At 45.0% G+C, this 19443-nt stretch overlaps 1 protein-coding gene across 1 annotated transcript in view; it reads left to right on the forward strand.

Annotated features, from left to right (window-relative positions):
• The first annotated feature begins 4308 nt into the window (after positions 1-4308).
• The window catches only part of SLC6A11 (solute carrier family 6 member 11), a 125156-nt gene continuing 110021 nt past the window's right edge, over positions 4309-19443 (forward strand). The window contains exons 1-4 of the mRNA XM_017858261.1: positions 4309-4621; positions 7584-7718; positions 7831-7971; positions 11414-11504. Coding sequence (XP_017713750.1) covers positions 4369-4621; positions 7584-7718; positions 7831-7971; positions 11414-11504 — 620 coding nt within the window. The 5' untranslated portion in view covers positions 4309-4368. The remainder of the gene's footprint in view (positions 4622-7583; positions 7719-7830; positions 7972-11413; positions 11505-19443) is intronic.

Genomic DNA, 19443 nt, shown 5'->3' on the forward strand with positions numbered 1-19443 from the left:
AGGGCTGATCTGTGGCACTTGCAAATTCCCACGGTGTAAATGCAACCACCTTGGAATATTTCAAGATACTAACAATGGTGCCTTGCAAAATCCCTGAAAATGCAATAAACGGCTGTCATGAGCTAGTGTGAGCCAGCTCTAGCATACCATTGAGGTGAGGTTTATATCTGGTGTTGCTCCCTAGTGACCGATATTGCATCCGGAAAATAATTCAAGAGTCAAAGCAAGGCCGGGCATGGTGGATTATGCCTGTAATTCTACCACTTTGGGAAGCTGAGGCGGGCAGATCACTTGAGGTCAGGAGTTTGAGACCAGCCTGGCCAACATGGTGAAATCCCATCTCTACTAAAAATACAAAAAAAAAAAAAAAAAAAAAAAACCAAAGCATTTGGTGAATGAAGGAATGAATGAGCATTGGTGAAGTTTCAATGAGCCTCAGGACAACAACTGCTGTTTCCAGAAGATGGAAGACATTGAGTGCTTGCCCCAAGAAAGGAATAAAGGAGTCATGACATTTCTGTCCTCTGAAGACTGCTTATAACAAACATGCCTATCAGGTACAAATCCAAGTGCTTTACAAATACTAACCCACTCAATCCTCATGACAACTAAAAGGTAGATACTATTACTACCCTGGTTTTACAGATAAGGAAACGGAAACTCAGAGACATGAAGTCATTTTCCAAGGTCATTTGGAGTTGGCTTTGAAACCAGGCAGTGTCACTGCAGAACCAACATTCTTACCCACTGTGCTGTGTTGCATTAGGGCCAGCCCTGGGGATAAGATGTGTGTTCCATTTGTGTCCCAATCCCTGTATATCGACCCCACAATCAGTGTGTGCTCTTCAGCCCACTGTCCCTCAACAAAGAAATGAAGTGGCAAAGGTCTAGAGATGAGGTCCTGCAATGATGAAGCGGATGTGGACTCTTCTGGAGAAGGACAAAGTAAAAAGATCAAGGCTTTTCAAGGGCCATAAAATAACCAAGGAGATGGACTTTAAATATTTACTTACTAAATTCAAATAGGAAATTGACCTGGCTAACTTTTATAAAGGGAACCATTCAAACCTGAGAGGTGAGTTTGCAACATTAGTATTTGTACAATGTTCTTCCCTGCATGTGATCTCATTTTGCCTTGATGACCACCCTGGGACATGGGAATAATTGTGCTCATTTGAATAAAATGAGGACACCAGAGCTCAGAGAGATTGGGTGATGTACCCAACGCCACAAAACCATCCATCAGCAGAACTGGGCCTGGGTCCCAGACCAGATGATGGCCAGCCCCAGCCCTCTGTTGCTGGTTCAGTGTTACTTCCCAAGCAGGTCTGGTAGAATCACAGCTGCTCAGAGGAAGTCAATTCCTGGAGCTAATTATGCTGAGCGCCAGCACAAAGCGAAAATGTAATTAGTTTCAAAGGAGCTTTGTACAGATTCTGGAGTGACAGCCTAATATTGCAATAGTAAGATTCAGGAATATGTCTAACTTTTGATGTACTTGTTCATTTAATAAATTGGCTCCTAGCTACTATGTGCCTACTCTGCATAAGGATCATTGGGGTTGAAGGTAAATTCCTTCCTTTATTCTATATACAGCATTGAGGATCATCCAAAAGAAAACAAAAATAATGATGTCTTAGTGTGGGAGAAAATGGTATTCAAAATGGTAGAAGGAAAGGTTGGGACCGTTTGATTGAGAGGGAATTTTGAATATTGGGGCCAGGAATTTGGTTTTATTCTGTAGGAAAAGGAAGTCCAATGAAGGTTTTTTTGTTTGTTTTTGCAGTCAGGATCTTGTGCTGCACTCCAGATTGGAATGCAGTGACATGATCATGGGGGAGTTCAAGCTTATGCCATCCTCCTGCCTCAGCCTCCTGAGTAATTGGGACTATAGGTGTGCACTACCACATCTGGCTACGTATTTTATTTTATTTTTATTTTAAAGATAGGGTCTTGCTACGTTGGCCCCCCCACTAGGGCTTTTAAGCAAGGGAATGAACTAACTATCCTCCCACTCCTCACAATACAAACAATAGCTACTGGTCAAGTGTGGTGGCTCACCCCTGTAATCCTAGCACTTTGGGAGGCTGAGGCGGGCAGATCACCTGAGGTCAGGAGTTCAAGACCAGCCTGGCCAACATGGTGAAATCCTGTCTCTACTAAAATACAAAATTAGCTGGGTGTGTTGGTGGACACCTGTAATCCCAGCTACTCAGGAGGCTGAGGCAGGAGAATTGCTTGAACCTGGGAGGTGGAGGTTGCAGTGAGCCAAGATTGTGCTATTATACTCCAGCCTGGGTGACAGACTGAGACTCCATCTTTTAAAAAATAGAGATAATAAGTAACAGTAATAGCTACTGTTCACAGAGCTCCTGCTGAAGCTTTTAACCCTCACACCCACCCTATGAGGTCAGAACGCATGTGAAGCCCACTTAACAGGTGAGAAGCGTGAGGCAAAGAGGTAACAGAGCACCTAACGGGCAGAGCTTGGATGCGAAGCCACATCGATCTGAATTCAGTATACTCTCACCCTGAACACAGCAGCATCTTTGCTTTTAAACATAACCTGGGCAGCACATGGGGACAGAGGTTTGGGAGGCACCCACATTTAGTTCAGTGGTTCAAGATATGAGAAAGGCTGAATTTAAGGAGAGAGAAAGGAGAACCAGAGAAGCAGGGAGAGAAACAGTAGCTGTGTCAGGCAATGCCAAGAAAATCACACCAGTGGGAATTTTAAGAAGCAAAGGAGGGAGCAACAGTGCAGAAAGTTACCTAGAGGCCAGGCAGGATGGGGATGGAAAAGGAACCATAGAATTTGCCAAACTGAGAGGGTGTCCAGGACTTCACAACATTTTCAGAGGAGTGGTAGGGGTGGGTGCCAGATTGCCGTGGGTTGAGGAACGCGTGGGAGGTGAAGACAGGGCTGGCAGCCTGTCAACTTACTCTTTCAAGAAATATGATAGTGGGGGTGAGGGGAAAGGGGAAGATGGTGGAAGGAAAGGCTTTCTGGGGAGATGGAGGTTGGGAGAGACTTGAGCAGTTGTGAGCCAGAATGAAAGGAGAAGCTGAAGGCAAGAGTTTGAAGCCTACAAGGCAAGGAGCCTGTCCCTAAGAGAGCTCCAGAGGGAGCTCCAAGGAACAGATGGAGAGCAGAGCTGGTGGGGGCTCATGTGGCTGGACTTCTCCAGGCCTGTGCAATGGAAGAGGTGGAAGTATTCATCTCTGTGGCCCCCAGCAGCTTTAATAGTCTTTCCTTCTTCCCCTTTTCCTGTTCCTTCCTTCCTTCCTTCCTCTCTAGCCACAAATATTTATTGAGCACATACTATGCACCAAGTCTTGTGCTAGGTTCTGTGGCTATTATAATGAACACGACAGTGTATATCATCCTTACAACTAAGTGAGGAGACAAATATTATACAAGAAGATGGACAAATGTGTGTATGTCTACACATTGTATAATACTAACAATGGGCAATGTTCATTGGGCACTTCCAAGGTATCAAGACCTTTATAAGCATTTAATAACATTTTACCTAAAAATCCATCCCCTACATTAAAACCTACAAGACCCTACTGGTATTACCTTTTGCAGATCAGGAAAGGAAACTGAGGCACAGAGGGATCAGATGACTGACCAAAATCACACAACTTAGATTTACCTGTTTCTACACACAAGCACTTAACTGCCACCCAGTCCTGACTATGTTGAGAGCTGCGGACACCAGTATGAACAAGACCTGCAGGGTGTCTAGGGCCGGGAAGAAGCCACGAGTTCATTTACACCCTTTTCCTCAAGGTGTGGTTCCTGGACCAGACATAACGACATCACTGGGGAGCTCGTCAGACATACAGGCTCTTCAGCCTACTGTGATCTACTGGACCGTGATGTGTAGTTTAAACATGACCCACAGGTGTCTGGTGTGTAAGTTCAAGTTGGAGAAGTCTGGTCTAGAGCCCATTCCTCTTATTAGAGACGGGAAACTGAGGCCCAAGCATTTGAAGGTTATGGACGGTGGTAGAACTTTGGGGTTTGGTGAGTGGAGCCAGCCTAGGCCTAAATGGGTGCTTCCACTCTTGTCCTAGCAGGTCAGTGGGTAAGGCTGCGGGAAGGATGGGCGCTGCAAGGGTTCGGCGCGCGCAAGGTGCTCGCGGGCTCTCTGACCGGGCTGGGGTGGCGTGGGTGGCGTGGGCGCCCTGCGGGCCGGGCCTCCGCGCCGCGTCCCAGTCCCCATCTCCGCGCTGGCCTGGCCCGGTCCCTCAGCTCCACCCCCTGCCTCCCCCTCCCGCCTGCTCGCGCCTCCTGAAAAGCCAGCCCGCCCGGGGCGGCGGGCGCAGAGCCGGGCCGGCGACGAGGCAGCCAGCGCGGCCATGACGGCGGAGAAGGCGCGCCCCTGGGGCAATGGGGAAGGGCTGCAGAGGAGGGCGCGGGAGTCCGAGGCGCCGGGTGGCAGCGGCAGCAGCGGGGCGCCCGCGCGCGACCCGCGCGACAAGCGCGACAAGGCGGTCCACGAGCGCGGCCACTGGAACAACAAGGTGGAGTTCGTGCTGAGCGTGGCCGGGGAGATCATTGGGCTGGGCAACGTATGGCGCTTCCCCTACCTGTGCTACAAGAACGGAGGAGGTGAGGTGATAGGGAGGAGAAGGGGAGGTGGCTCCACCCGCCCGGTGGGGGCGGGGAACCAGGGGCGAGCGCGAGACCCCCTCCCGCGCCTGCGTGGAGCGGAACCCGAGCGGAGAACCTCGACTCCAGGCACCTGGCGCGTGAGCTCGCCCTGGAGCGCGGCCCGCCTGTGCCAGTGCGCACGCGCACGTGCCAGTTCGCACCTGAGGGTTCCACCGGCCAGCGCGGGGACTTGCCCGCGTTCTGTCCCCAGCGTGAGATGCAGACCGAGGCCAGGGAGCCCTCGCTTTGGGTACGCGCACTGGTGTTTCAGGCACTTGGCCCCTTTGAACCTCAGCTTTCTTAACTGGGAAAAAGGCCTGTGGAGAAGGGACTCCTGATGATCAAAGTGGTCTCAGTTTTTGCGCGCTTACTGAAGTGCGGAGCACCTTTGACCTATATCATCTCATCTCATCCTCTCGGTCACTTTCGTAGGCAGGGGTCTACCCATTTTGCAGATGAGGACACTGGGGTCAGAGAAGTCTCACTCGACCAAAAGTAAAGATGGGATTCTGATGTCAAAGGCCTTGTTTTAAACTGGAACTGGACTCATCACAGGGAGAACTTTTAGGCGAGGCATTGCTCTATGGTTTCCTGCCTAGTCTTTCGTCTACTCTTAAGCCCATTTTTAGGGCCACTATTTGGGGCCCCTCTGGTGGAAGAATTGGCAACGAATAGTTTATTTTACGGGTCTGAGAGTCACCCACGACAAACAGCAACACTGGTTTAATGCTGATGCTCTGCCGTAGAGATGTAGAAGGGCAGAGGGAAAGGATGGTGATGAGAGAGTCCTTTCTAGTGACAGCCTCTCAAAGTCAGTTTGACAAAAGATGCAGCAGCGAATCCATAACTCTCCCAGCTCAGGGAAGGGGCTCCAGCCTTCAGGACCCCCTCCTGTCATATCAGCAGGACAGCTGGGTGGGTCCATGGCAAGGGATCTTATAAAACCTCCTTCGGTGGCACAGTTTCTCCAAGGAAGAGCCTGCATCTGTATGTTCCCTCTTCTCTTTCCTGTGCCCTTGCCCCTCCAGCAAATTCCCAAACCCCAGCGAAGGTGGCTCAGAAGTTGGCTGGCAGGGACCGCGTTGTCTGAGCAGAGCAGGACTTCCTGTGCGAGCAGCTGCCGGGAGAGCGAGAAGGGTACTGCTTGGCCCAGGCCCTTTCTTTGGGGACATTCATCCTGAAGGCACAGGCTGCTCCAAGCCTGCTCTGCACTGGTAATGAAGTGGCCGCCGGTGTTGATGGCTTGGCAAGGGAGAGAGAGGGAGTGGACTTGGAGACCCCCAACGTGCCCTGTGGTCTCGGCTGTGAATCCCGCCTCTGCAGATTCAGCGTTTGTAAACTGCGTCCACTTGGAAACCTGTGGAAATCTAGGGTAGTCCCCAGGCACAAATTGTTTTAACATCTTTTTTTCCTTACAGGAAATGTTGTGCCCAAACAAAAAGCATCCCTAAAAGCAGAAAACAGGGTAAACTGGGTTAATTACAAATTCTGGCACAGATTTTTTTTTTTTTCTTAAAAAAAAAAGGTTGTAGTGGAGTAAAGTTTTAAAATGAGTCATTGTTGTTTTGGTTTTTTTCTTTTTTTTCTTCTGACTTGCCAAGAGTTTCCATGAGATGCATAGATCTCCTGGTTTGATTGAGTTTATTATCCTAAGGATTAGTAGCTTTGTGAATGCACAGGTCAAAAGACTTTCCAAAAGTGTCATACATTATACGTTAGATTCTAGAGGTTTCACAGGTAAATAACAGCATGTTAGGGGACCTGCTGCAGCTGATTTTAATCACTTAGATTTAGATTCAGTAAACAGATCCTCCTATCTCCTTTTCCACACTTTTTGCTTTCTAATGTAGTTGGGATATCTGCTTCTCAACTGTTTACCTTTTAAAAAACATCCATTCTGCCCTCCTTATAGATCCCAACAATAGTTTGAAGTATTTATTTCCCAATATGAAACTTTAAATTAGCTGCTTGCCCAGAAAAGCTAAGACACTTTCAAACGCTGATAGATATGGTCCTGCTATCAGGATTGATCAAAATTGTTGCTATTAATCCTTGCAGTTAAGGAGACTTCATTTAGCAAAAAGCACTTTCAGTTAAAGCCTTCATTTGTGAGATCAGATGGTAGCAAATAGCATGTGTTTCCATGCTTTGTTATTAGACAGGAGGAACAGAATGAGGGATTTGGAAAAATCCCCATTCTGGGTGTAATAGTTCATGCTCACCTCAGTTATTTAATTTGTTTCACAGAAAGACCCAGGCAATGGGTATTGTGTTTCAAGATAGGAACCCTAATGCTTAGGGTGATCTCTTCCTGGACCAATTCAAAGCCAGCCTTTGCTAGATAGATTCTTTTTGCAAACTCCTTGCAAGTTGACACCACACCTGGGCCTCATGTGTAGGGGTACTTAATTCTTTGAGGCCTGATATTGTTCACTGTATAATTCCCTGAGAATGCTCTTTATGACAAAGATTGTTTGCAGGTCACTTCCAAAGTAAGAGGCAGGGGTGCCCCTCACCTGGTCTGTTGAGGTCACTTTAAAATGAAAAAGGGTGCAACATTCAGGGAAGGAATGAATTTGACCCATGCTGGAGGATGAAATGTAATTTTTTTTTTAATGAGCCAATGAAACAATTTCTTTTACATTATCATCTTAGCTACATTACAATTCTATGAGGGAAGCAGTGCAGATGTTAAAAACTGAAATTCCATTTTACAGATGGAGAAGTTGAGGCTTGGAGATGTGAGGTGGACTCACATAAACCTAGCCCTGTTTTCTGACTCTGGTCCTCATAATGGGAACTTGAACTCAAGTTCAAAGAACATCATGTCTGGCCTGTAGTAGGTGTTTATTAAAGAGTTCTTGCACCAAGTATGAAACGGTAGGGACAGTTTTCATCTCATTCCTTTGCATCCTTACAGGGGCATTCCTGATTCCCTACGTGGTGTTTTTTATTTGCTGTGGAATTCCTGTTTTTTTCCTGGAGACAGCTCTGGGGCAGTTCACAAGTGAAGGTGGCATTACGTGTTGGAGGAAAGTTTGCCCTTTATTTGAAGGTATGTGTTGAGTTAATGAGAAAATAAAATTTTGCACAGGGAATGTAAACTGCAAAGGCAGATTGTTTTGAAAAGATAGACTCAAGTTGCTTCCTTTCTTTTGTCCCTTCAGGCATTGGCTATGCAACGCAGGTGATTGAGGCCCATCTGAACGTGTACTACATCATTATCCTGGCATGGGCCATTTTTTACCTGAGCAACTGCTTCACTACTGAGCTACCCTGGGCTACCTGTGGGCATGAGTGGAACACAGGTATGGCCCCACGGAGGTCTCTCTGCTGGTCCTGCTGGGTGACCTGGGATTGGGGTTTGTTCGTGCCCTCCAGGCCAGTCCTGGTCCCTGCCTCTCATCAAGAGTCTAGTTTTCTAGGGTAGTCTTGCTGAAACAGAGGTCAGCTCTGCACCTGTTCTGGTACGTTCTGTGAGTTGCAGCCCTAAAGGCTGAGCTGAGCATTGGCCCAGAGCCTGGCATGGTTAGGAGAATGGAGATGTTCTGTCTTCTGTCAAATGCAGAGACTGAACCCTTTGGAGGTAGCATGGGGGTGTGAGGAAGAGCACTAGATTTAGACTTAGGGGACTAGGGCTCCAATACCAGTCTTGCCTCTAGTGTCAAGTTTTCCCTTGTAAAACTGGGGTTAGACCAGATCAAGGGCTGCAGATAGAGGACCTACAGGCCAACCAGGCTTTAGATCAGTGAATGGCAAACTTAAAAAATGGATTTGGTTGCCAAAATTTAAAAAGTTGGAAGACTTCACCTGAAAAATTCAGGTTTCCAGCCTATCTTAAAAACTTAAACAATCTGGTGACACCAGACCCACTTTCCTGCTTGACAGCAGTGGCTGCAGCCAAAAGGTGGCTATTGCCTTCAATGACAAATCTGTCATTGAGTTACCACAAACCCCACCCAGCTCACTTTATTCATTTACTTTATCAATCCAACCCAGCTGACATTTGAATTTAACCCCCAACCCCACTCCTGCTGGAATGGATAATCTTTTAGACTATTTTTGATCCCGATATATTCTTTGTTTTTCCATATATCCTCCTATTAGCATTGAGTTTGATAGTCCAAGGAAGGCATATCCCTGCCCAATCCCTGTCTAAGCTGGCCATACTCACAGAAGACATCGCTAATCAATTGTAGCACTCTTTCCTTCTCAGTCTAGTCTTGGCCTTAGAACCCTTCTCCAATAGTGCTGCAGACAGCTGCTGCCTTTTGACTGGAATTGGCACACACACTTTGGCCTATTCACCATCCATATAATAACCCGTGTTAGATTGTGTCTGGAAGTGGCCTGCCATCCTGAGGGCTGAGATCCAGTAAGATTGAGTAGGATGTTGGTGACCAGTAGAAGGAACCGCAGGTGGTAGACCTAGAGATGCTGCAGTGTGGCTTCTAGCCCTGTGCGATGCCTGACTCTGCCCTACTCCCCCACTCCCCCAACCCCTGGCTATTGCATTTTGTGGAGCTTTTGCTGTTTCTCTCTTTAGGGCCCTAGTTTTTAACCTTCCTTTGGCCAGGGAACTCATAGAAATGTTTATCAAACTAAAATTCAAGGACATTTTCTTGGAGGCCTGTGAGTCCTCTAGGATAATTTAATTGTGTGTACTCATTTTGAGGATACTCTAAAAATATGCACATGTTCTGGATGGTCTGAGCAAACACCTTATAACTGAGGACAGTCAGGAGGTTCCAGTGGCTGACTTTATGCATGTTTATAATTTAAGATGCATTCGTGGCGAATAGAATGATAGTGGCCAAGGGAAAAAGACCAGAAAGATTTAATTCATAAACAGAGCATTATTACTAAGTGAAGTCCAGTTGAGAATGCAACACACCATAGGAATGAAGGTTTGGCAGAAGTGTAACCAGAGGAAAATGGTGTAATCAGATCTCAAATAGTGCACAGAGGAATAAACCACCTGAACTCAACAGATTCTGCTTCTTACGTATCAGTTTCATTTTTCTGTTGGGAAAGCAATATAATTTTACCAAATGGCATTATCCTATGCATCTATTTTCTGTTATCACTTTAAATTGTGTTGGTTCTGTAGTTTGGTTGGTATTTAATTTATACATTTAATTTGGCTTTTATAATTGAATGAATACTACAATCACAAAGACTTTATAACTCATTGTTTATTTGTATGTGGTTAAATATTTTAATAAAAATAACTGGTCAACTTGGGTGTCCAAGAAATTTTTTTTTAATCTAGGAAGAAAAAAAGAATTGAGAAATCCTATTTTAGGGAATCCGATAAAAGTCAAGGTCTCCTCTCTCCAGAAAAAGGCACAGGACACATTCAGAAATCTTGCTTATAATTTCAGGTTTCCAGGCTCCTCTCAAGCCTGACTGAGGACCCAGAGACCACCTCCTTTCAGAACATAGTTAGCGCTTGCCAAGAGGATCAACAAGCAGGCAGACAATCTGGATTTTCTCCAGTGGACTGCAAACCTCTTTCTTCAAATGGTTTGCAATCCCCTTTCTCTAAAGGTGTGTGAACACTTGCAATGTGTGAAACATCACATATAGGAGGTGATTCCTGCCTGCAGAGATTACAGATGTGATTTGGAGCATTCATACGTATGTGAGATGGAAGACATGCAAGAGTGAAGCCAACCGGGCACCTGCTCCGTGCTGGCCATGGTGCGGGGTGCAGGGGCCTCTGAGGTGAATGGATACAGGAGGCCTTGCCCTCGGGGAGCTCATGGTCTGGTGCCCCAGGTGTCTCTAAACAGAGGGACATGGGTCCCATGGTGGTCGACTTTTCTGGGCAATACCCATGGCAAAGTAGATGGAGCCCTGGCTGGAGTTTATTTCAGTTCTATCCACAACTGGTCAGTGACTTTATATAGGAGGAAAAGGGTATAGGCGGGGGTCCCTTGACTATTTCTGAACCTTAGATTCTTCTTCCTCAAAATAAAGGGAGTTGGAGCAGGTGATTCCTTGGAGGGCCTTTGAATTCTTGCTTTCTTAGATTTCGGAGGAGGGAGGTTGGGGAAGCCCTCCTGGAGGGAGGGGTTAAGGCCCAGGGGCACTGGGCCTTGAAGGATGAATACTAGGTTGCTTTTACTTGAGATTAAATCTCCCTGGGACATCAAATTTCATGAAATGAGAAGAGGCATTCAGTAAATCCTTTCTGATTGACTGGATCGAGTGAGAGAATGATGAAGAAACCAGGGATTCTTGACATATGTTGGCTCACACCATTTCCTCCAATCATCACATTTTGATGAGACAGCTGTGGCATTAGCCCCTTTTCACATAAAGTAAAACAGTCTCGGCTGCATTACTGCCCCAAGGTCACCATGGATGATCCATTCCTTTAGTCCTTCTATTCCACTACAGCCCTTCAGCCAGATAGCTAAATGCTACTGATGGGCCTCAGGCAGGGAAGTGGAAAAAAGAAAAGAAGGTTTGGGAACAAGGGTAGAGGAGACAGTTTGATAGGGAGTGTTGGTTGGGAATGGGAGAGAGAAGGTCCCCTTCCCCATAAACTTTTCCTCCTGTTCTAATCAGTCCAAACCTCTTAACTGTTTGTAAAATATTGATTTTCCCCAATGCCCTTTGACGCATGTTTGCTTGGAGCGGCTACATGAAAATGCCTAGTTGCACATCAGCTCTGAATGTTTTTCAGGATTCAGCTTTCATGGAGGTTAATTTTCTTCTATTTCTTGTCTGTTTCCACTGTAGAGAATTGTGTGGAGTTCCAGAAACTGAATGTGAGCAACTACAGCCATGTGTCTCTGCAGAATGCCACCTCCCCCGTCATGGAGTTTTGGGAGTAAGTGGAGAAGAACTTGTCACCCTTGGCCTGTGGGGGCTCTGTCCTGGTTCTGCTCACTTGGTCTTGCCCATATTCCTGGAAAAAGCCTGATCCTTCTTCCAGCCTGGCACTTGCTGGCTTCTGTGAGCATTCGACGGCTTCGGCAGCAAGAGTGCACATCTTCAGAGGTTTCCCAAAGGGGCAGCTGAGAGAAATGTTTTCTTGTTCTTTGATAACATGTCAGCGTACATAGTTGCTTATTAGGTCAGGAATTGCTTAGTGAAAGGATAGACAGTTTAAAAATTCATTTTGCGCAAAAGAAGAGATGCAGCCTATTTGCAATAAGCTAAATCAAGAGTGTATTTAGCCTGGAAAGCATAAATCTCTAGGGGGGATGGGTTAGCTTGCTTTCAGTAGCTGAATTGTCATATGGAAAGGAAGGAGATCAACTTTAATGGATAGAGATTATAAAGAAGGAGGTTTTAAATGTGCATAGGGAAGAGCTTGGTCTCACAGCATCGCATTGTCTGGAAGTACTTCAGAAGGTTGTGAGCACCCGTCCCTGGAAGTTGACCAGTATAGGGTTGCCAATCATTGTTGGGGGTGTGTCTGAATCCACTGAAATTGTAAGTAGTACTTGTGTGGATGGGCATTTTCCCAGAAATTGTCCTAGTTTTATCAGAGTTCCAAAGGATCTGTGACCCTCACAGGTCTGCCGAGTGTGGTTGTGTACACTGCACACTGAACAACCCAAAGGGTCATAATTTACATTATGAAATATACATTCCAGAATTGTGTGGTGCCTGACCTATATAACCATACACAGTGGCCCTGACTTGCAAGTTTGTCATAAAGGTAGAAGGATCCCTTGCCCCAGGTATTGGAGAGAAGTTTCCTGTATGGGTCAAAGGCTGGACTAAATGCTTTCTGAAGCTTTGCAATCTAAAAAGGCCTGGCTTCATTGAAGAAGCCTCCATTACTCTGATGATGATTAATAGTAGTGTATGTGTGTGTGGTGGGGCAGTGATTTATGAGTGATTTTTATTCTTTTCCCAGATACCATTCATCTCCTGCCCTCTCTAGAGGTCATTATGCTGAATTTAGATTTACCTCTCTCATATAGATCTTTATACTGGTATATATATATCCCAAATAGCACCTAGGTCTTTCTTGCATATTTTTCAAATTTTATGTTACTAGTATCCATTACTTACATTTTCTATAACAACTTTATTTCTTTTCTCAATATTGGTTCTTAGATGTATCCATATTGGCACATGTAGCTTTGGTTCTTTCATTTTTCTACCAGAGTATTTCATTGTATGAATGGCCTATATTGTATTTATCCAGGTCCTCTGATGGGCATTTAGACTATTGCCCATTTCTCACTATTATTAACAACTGAGTAAAAATGTCTAGTCTGTTCTTCCTTGAGTGGAATTGCTGGGTTGTGGCATACATGCATTGTCAGTTTTATCATATAATGTAAAATTGCTTTTGAAAGAAATTAATCTAGGCCAGGCATGGAGGCTCATACCTGTAATCCCAGCACTTTGGGAGGCCTAGGTGGGCGGATCACCTGAGGTCAGGAGTTTGAGGCCAGCCTGGCCAACATGGTGAAACCCTGTCTTTACTAAAAATACAAAAATTAGCTGGGTGTGGTGGTTCATGCGTGTAATCCCATCTACTCAGGAGGTTGAGGCAGGAGAATCGCTTGAACATGGAAGGCGAAGGCTGCAGTGAGCTGAGATCACGCCACTGCACTCTAGCCTGGGCGACAGAGTGAGACTCTGTCTCAAAAAAAAAAAAAAAAAAATTAATCTAATTTACACTCCAAACAAGAGTTGGTGAGAATTTCTATAGCTTCACATTTTGGACAGCACTTGGTCTGTTCAGTTTTTGTTTTGCCACTGTAATGGGCATTAAATGATATCTTAATTCACATTTCTGTGATTACTTGTGAGGTTAAGTACCCTTTCATGTTTTGTTTTGTTGTCTGTTTTTTGCTATTTGATTTCTGTACCTGTGAACTTCAGGTTTATATTATTTTCTATTTGGATTGTTTGTCTTTTCTTACAGATAGAAATTGTTGATACATTCTAGATATTATCTTTTCCCAGTGTGTGGCTTTTCTTTCTTATTTACGGTATACAGAAGTTTCCATTTTATTGAAGTCGAATTTGTCCATTTTTCTTCTGGGTTTGCACAGTTGGTGTCTTATTTAAGATATATTTCCCTACCCTAAAGTTGAAAACGTTTTCCGTATTTTCTTCTAAGAGTTTTACAGTTTTTTGGTTTTTTTTTTTTCCCACATTTAGGAGTATAATCCATCTGGAATTTTATGTTTTTAATGTTGTTTTAGGTAGAAATCCAGGTTTTAATGTATAAATAACCTATTTTCCCAGCAGAAGTTACTGATCATTCATTCTTTTCTGATTTGTAGTGCCATCTTCTACACATAATTTCCTTTAAGCACAAGTCTGTGTTTGGGCTTTCTGTTCTGTTCCATTGGTCTCTTTGTCTCTGTGCCCATACCACACCTATAGTTTTTTTGTAAGCCTTGAGCCTGTAAGGCAAGTCTCTCACTTGTTCTTTTCCAAAATTGTTTTAGTCTTCTAAATGAATGTCAGAATCAGTTTGTTGAATTAAACAAGAACAGCAATTTAAAAAAATAACTCTGTGAGAGTTTTGATTAAAAGTCTATTGAACTCATGGGTTAATTTGAGAAAATTTGACATCTTTATGATCCAGCCTCTCTGTCTATGGACATGGTATAGCTAGTTCTCCATTTGTTTACATCTTTTAAAGTGCTTTATAGAGTAGTGCTACTTAAATGTGGTCTACAGAGTAGCAGTATTTTAATCACCTGGTTACCTACCCCAGGCCTACTGAATCATAGTCTCAAATCCATTAGATTTGTGCTTGAAGGGAGACTTCTGTGCTGGGTGGGTCTTTGTGGTCTTTCCCAATCTCATTGGGCTGAGGTTTCCTGGAAGAATGTCAGAGACTTGTATTGGACCTGCACATGTGGGGGTCTGCAGAACAGTTTTGTGCTCCTTTAGAGAATTCACCCTGAAACTCCAGACTGGACAAGGTCTCTGTGTTAGTTACTGTTGTTTTTGCACCATTCATTTCCTTTGTAACATAGATGGAAAACCTTAATTAAATCATTATTTGTATAATGTATTTGTTTATTGTCTGTATTCCCCAATAGGCAGTCATGAAGCGGCACCTTGTCTGGTTTTACTCATCATTGCCAGGCTATGGAAGCCCCTCTCTGAATATTTATAGACTAGATGGATGGATGAGGAAGGCAGACAGGCAGGCAATATGTCTTAGAAAATACTATATGAGAAGAGTCAAAGTGGGCTCTGGCAAGAACACATGCTGTCATTAAGCCTCTCACCCAACAGCACTGATTAATTCCAGGACCCCTTTGCAATATCCATATTATCCATTTATTTGGACACCAAGGGCAGGCAAGGGCAGTTTGTCCACATCCTCATCAGTATGGACCATCCTGCCAGCTACTTGGTTACTCAAGATGAAAGTTCATGGGAAAATGAACCCATGGTTCTAGTTTTCTATTCAGATTGCGTCTCTGTCTGTATCATCCATGCAGTGTTGAATCCTGTATCCTGAAAGTACTCAAATACTAGTGGGACACACACCCCTTCATACAATTATGCTTTTGTCAGACACCTCTAATTCTTCTTTACCCCTGAGCTGAGATTGGAATATAGAGATTGTGTGAGATGTTCATATCATCCTATGAAAAGCTTTTGAGCCACCTAAGTTTGAGAAGGGGTGAAAGCTATGTCCTTCAGTGAGAATATCCATTTGCCTTTGCTGAACCCAAATTCCCAAACTTATTTTCCTATGGACTAAATTAGAATTCCTTCCCTCTCTCTGACCCTGCCCCAGTGTACTCCACCCCCTGAATGCTCGCATTCTGCTAAGTGCAGTCTGGGAAACATTTTGCTAGGAATAAGTTCTTCCTTAAATTCAGCCAAAAGTTGATGTGTGGGGCTTTGATATAGCATACCTAATTCCTTTTCTGTGTGACAGCACTCTTCAAGTATTGGATCAAGCTTCCTCAAAAACATTTCTTCATCTCTCTTTGTTGTTTCCTTGTGTGTCTGGTTTCATGGGATCCTGTTGTCCTTTTCATACTGCCTCCAACTCCAGGGACTTCAGTGAGGGCCACGTTGCTCAAAGTAGACTGCCTAGGCTATCTGCTGTTATAGTTCATTCATCTGACAAACATCTGAGCTCCCGGTACACATAAGAAAGACACGGTGTCTTATTTAGGGGAAGCAAAGATGGAAGATGAGGTTCTAGTCTCTGGAAGCAGAGGTGAGACAAGCCCACAGATTACCTTAAAATCATTTACAGGGCACTACTTCTCTGCCTGCATCTGGCCATGGCTTTGCCTTGGCCATGGGCACCTGGCCTGCCCACCCCCCATCTTGAAGTGTCAATTCCCTTTTCAGGTGTAATTAAATTTGCTGGCTTAGTCCACGAGAGAAGCTCAGGCCCTAGATCAGTCCTGGATTCTGACTCTTATGGGGGTCCTACAGGGCCAGGGCTGCTTGTCTTCCTAATGTCAGGCTTCAAAATTAGGCCACCCTCGTTTCCCTTAGTAACCCATTATGCATCTGGCATCCGTGCATTTATCTAAATGTGTCTGCAGTTCTAAATTTTGAGCCTGTACCCTCTGGTGGGATTGAATGCTATTTAGTGCATAACCAATATTGTGGCGTCAGATGGACATTGATTCATCTTCGCTTCCCTTTCTCAAGCCTCCAAGTCCTGTTAGTCCAGGGTTTGGGGAGCAACTCCATTCTTGCTATGTATACAACCAAAATTGTTTTTGCGCGGCGTCCATTCAGCAAGCACATGTTGAGCACATATTGTATGCTGGGCCCAAATTAAGCTCTAAGGGTATTCAGTTCTATTTATTCAGAAGGATGAGGCCTTATTTTTCTGGTTTATCTTCACTGGAGGAGTTTTGTTTTTAGTGTTTATTTTGAGTCACGTGGATGTTTTAAGTGATTTTCTTTGGACATGAGATTTGGGATCAGAGGAACTAGAGTGAAGGTTGGTTCTTTCTGTGGGACTGGGGTGACTCCCTGCCTCTTTCCCAGGCCTGTCTTCCCCTCTACACATTACTCTCCTCCACACTGGCCTTCTTTCTGTCCTTCTTTCTGTATATTCAGATATATGGGCCTTGTCCCAGGGTCAGTCTCTTGGCTTTTGCTTTTCCTTTTGCTAGAAGATTTCTCACCAGATCCTGTGTGTCTGGCTCCTTCTTACCATTGAGTCTTAATTCAAATGTCAATGTCATATGGGGAGCCCTCCTTGACCATGCCCATGGAATCTGCACCCCAGTCCCTCTCAACCCCGTCACTCTTTCTTAATGCCCTGTCACTCTTTCTTAATAGTTCTTATATTATCTGAAATCTTTGTATATTTATTTGATTATTCTGTCTTTCTCCATCAGAATTTAAGTTCCATGCTGGCAAGGACAATATCTGTTTTGTTCATGATTGTCTTGCCAGCACATTCTAGGTGCTCAATAAATATTTGTTGAAATGAATGAATGGAAGAGTGAATGAATGAATGTTTCTTACGCCCTTGGAGCTCAGTGTCCACATCTGTAAATCAGAAATGATGATAACACCTACCTGAACACCCACCTGCAAGGCTGAGATGAAGATTGAATGAATGAGACTTCTCCTGTAGGAAGCCCAGCCCATCTTAAGCTCTTTGGAAAGGTTTTACTATGTAAGTAGATTTTTTGCAATTGGTTCTCCCATATGTGAAATGGGGTTAACTCTGTTCCTTGCCTTACCAACCTCTCCGGGCTGCTATGAGGATTAAATGAGATAACACATTCTGAGAACTTTGATGGGTGGGGTGCCTGTGTTAGTTCTGGCTACTGGAGGCACAGGGTCCCTTCCAGCCCCATCTCTACAGGTACAGAGTCATAGTTGGGCCCAAGCTGCCAAGGCCTGTGCACAGTTGGTCTGTTTGCCTACAGTAGCCTTCCTGCCTCCTGATTCAGCATCAGAAGTGCCCTTCGGACCCTTTCCTAGGTCAGCACTGCATGCTGTGTAGCAACATCCTGTTCTGCTAGTTTGAATTACCTGGCCCCACCATACTGCCAACACATCACCCCATAGCTAAAGTGTAGATTTTAGCGGCAAGTTCTAGAGCCCAGTTTAAGCAGCTGCCCCTTCCACCTGTCAAGTGTGTGACCCTGATTAACCTGTAGAGCCTCTGTCTGCTCCTCTGAAAATGGGATGACATATGGTAAATGTACCCACCCCGCTGTCAAGAGCATGGAATGAGATGATGCTTACAAAACTCCTAGCATGTGGTAAGTGCTAATAAATAGTAGCTGTTTTTACACAAGAGACTTTATCCAGATCTCTGCAAGTCTATGTGGATTCTTTTTAAGATTCTTTAGAGAAGGCTTATCAAGCAAGGCCTTGTTTTCCCCTCATAGTAGGCATGGTGAGCTTTCTTAGTGCATTTTTTCTTCACTTAATTGTTCTTTTGACATTTTTCTAAGTAAATACTGGGTGCTGGACATCTTATAAGTAGCCAGAAAGATGAGGAGGACACTGGCTCTCCCTGAAGAAGCACATAGCCCGGCAGGGGAAGCTGGGAAGTAGAAAAAAAAAAAAAGAGTTTTTGAATTACGAGGTAACAGATATATCTGTAGGAGGCTTGCAGAGCGAGGCTGGGGAAACCTGGATACCTGGACTTTGGGGAAGGCTACGTGGAGTTGGTGATACTTTAGCTGGGTTTTGCAGGATGAATAGAAGTTCATGTGGTTGGCTATGGAGTGAGTAAGTGACATACCAGGTGGAGAGAATAAAAAAAGCAAGAGCACAGAGACCTGAAGTTGTGTGTTTCAGCTTATGGATTTTACCCACAATGCTACTGCATTTAGATCCTAGGGGCTAAGGGTAGACTTTACTGAAGAGCAGGCAGGGACCAGAGCATCTGTGCCCTTACAGGTCTTTATTGAGCACCTACTATATGTCAGGTCTCATTGCAGGTTCTGGAATGCAACATGAACAAAACAAAAACTCATCCTTATGGATCTGAGAGCACCAACAACCAAATAAGCAGAAAATATTGGATTAAGCTGAGATCAGTTTCCTGAAGAAAAAGTCAGCAGGGTTAGGGGGCAGAAAGTGTCTGAGGGTCAGCGAGGGCTTCTCTGAGGAGGTGGCATGTCAGTCAGGGAACTGAGAGAAGTGAGGGAGCAAGCCGTGTGGAGGTCCCAGGAGCTACAGGACCGAGGGAGCAGCGGGGGTGGTGACCCCATAGTGGGAGACTGTTTGGGGAATGGCAAGACAGTCAAAGAGCCTGGAGAAGAGCATGAAGGGCCTCTGTACACTTCTAAAGGGTTTGCAGTGATTCTGTGGGATGCCTGTAAATGTTCTATTCCTAGAGTTGTGTAATCAGGCCTGAGGATAAGGCAGCCTCCCCAGGCTGCGGGTGGAGGCCATGGATGTGGTCCAGGTGCAGGAACCTAAGGCTCCTTCCTACGGAGGTGGAAGCTGGTTGGTGGTGCCCTGCACTGTTGGGAAAGACAGGGTAGAAGCAGTCTTGCCATGCTTGTCCATAGAATACACTGAAGGGAGTAAGAGAACGGTCTCTCTGATGTATTAATTCCTCCACAGCCTCCCACTTGCTGTGAGGTCTTCTAACCTCATGCGTCCTCAGTGAACTTGTTCTGATGCAGGCAGATGGGCAGCTCTTAATCTGCCTGAACTCTCAAGGCCCCCCTTTTTTTTTCTAAACAACAGCAACAGAAGCCAATTTAGCAATAACCTGCAGCACTGGGGCTGCCCATAAGTTTTGTCCCCAAATCCTACTTCTTAAAGTTTATTCACGATATGACCTCACCAGTTACATAGAACCTGAGCATGTCCTCAGC

This window comes from Rhinopithecus bieti, unplaced genomic scaffold, assembly GCF_001698545.2.
Source record: "Rhinopithecus bieti isolate Rb0 unplaced genomic scaffold, ASM169854v2 scaffold_48368, whole genome shotgun sequence".
NCBI classification, from domain to species: Eukaryota; Metazoa; Chordata; class Mammalia; order Primates; family Cercopithecidae; genus Rhinopithecus; species Rhinopithecus bieti.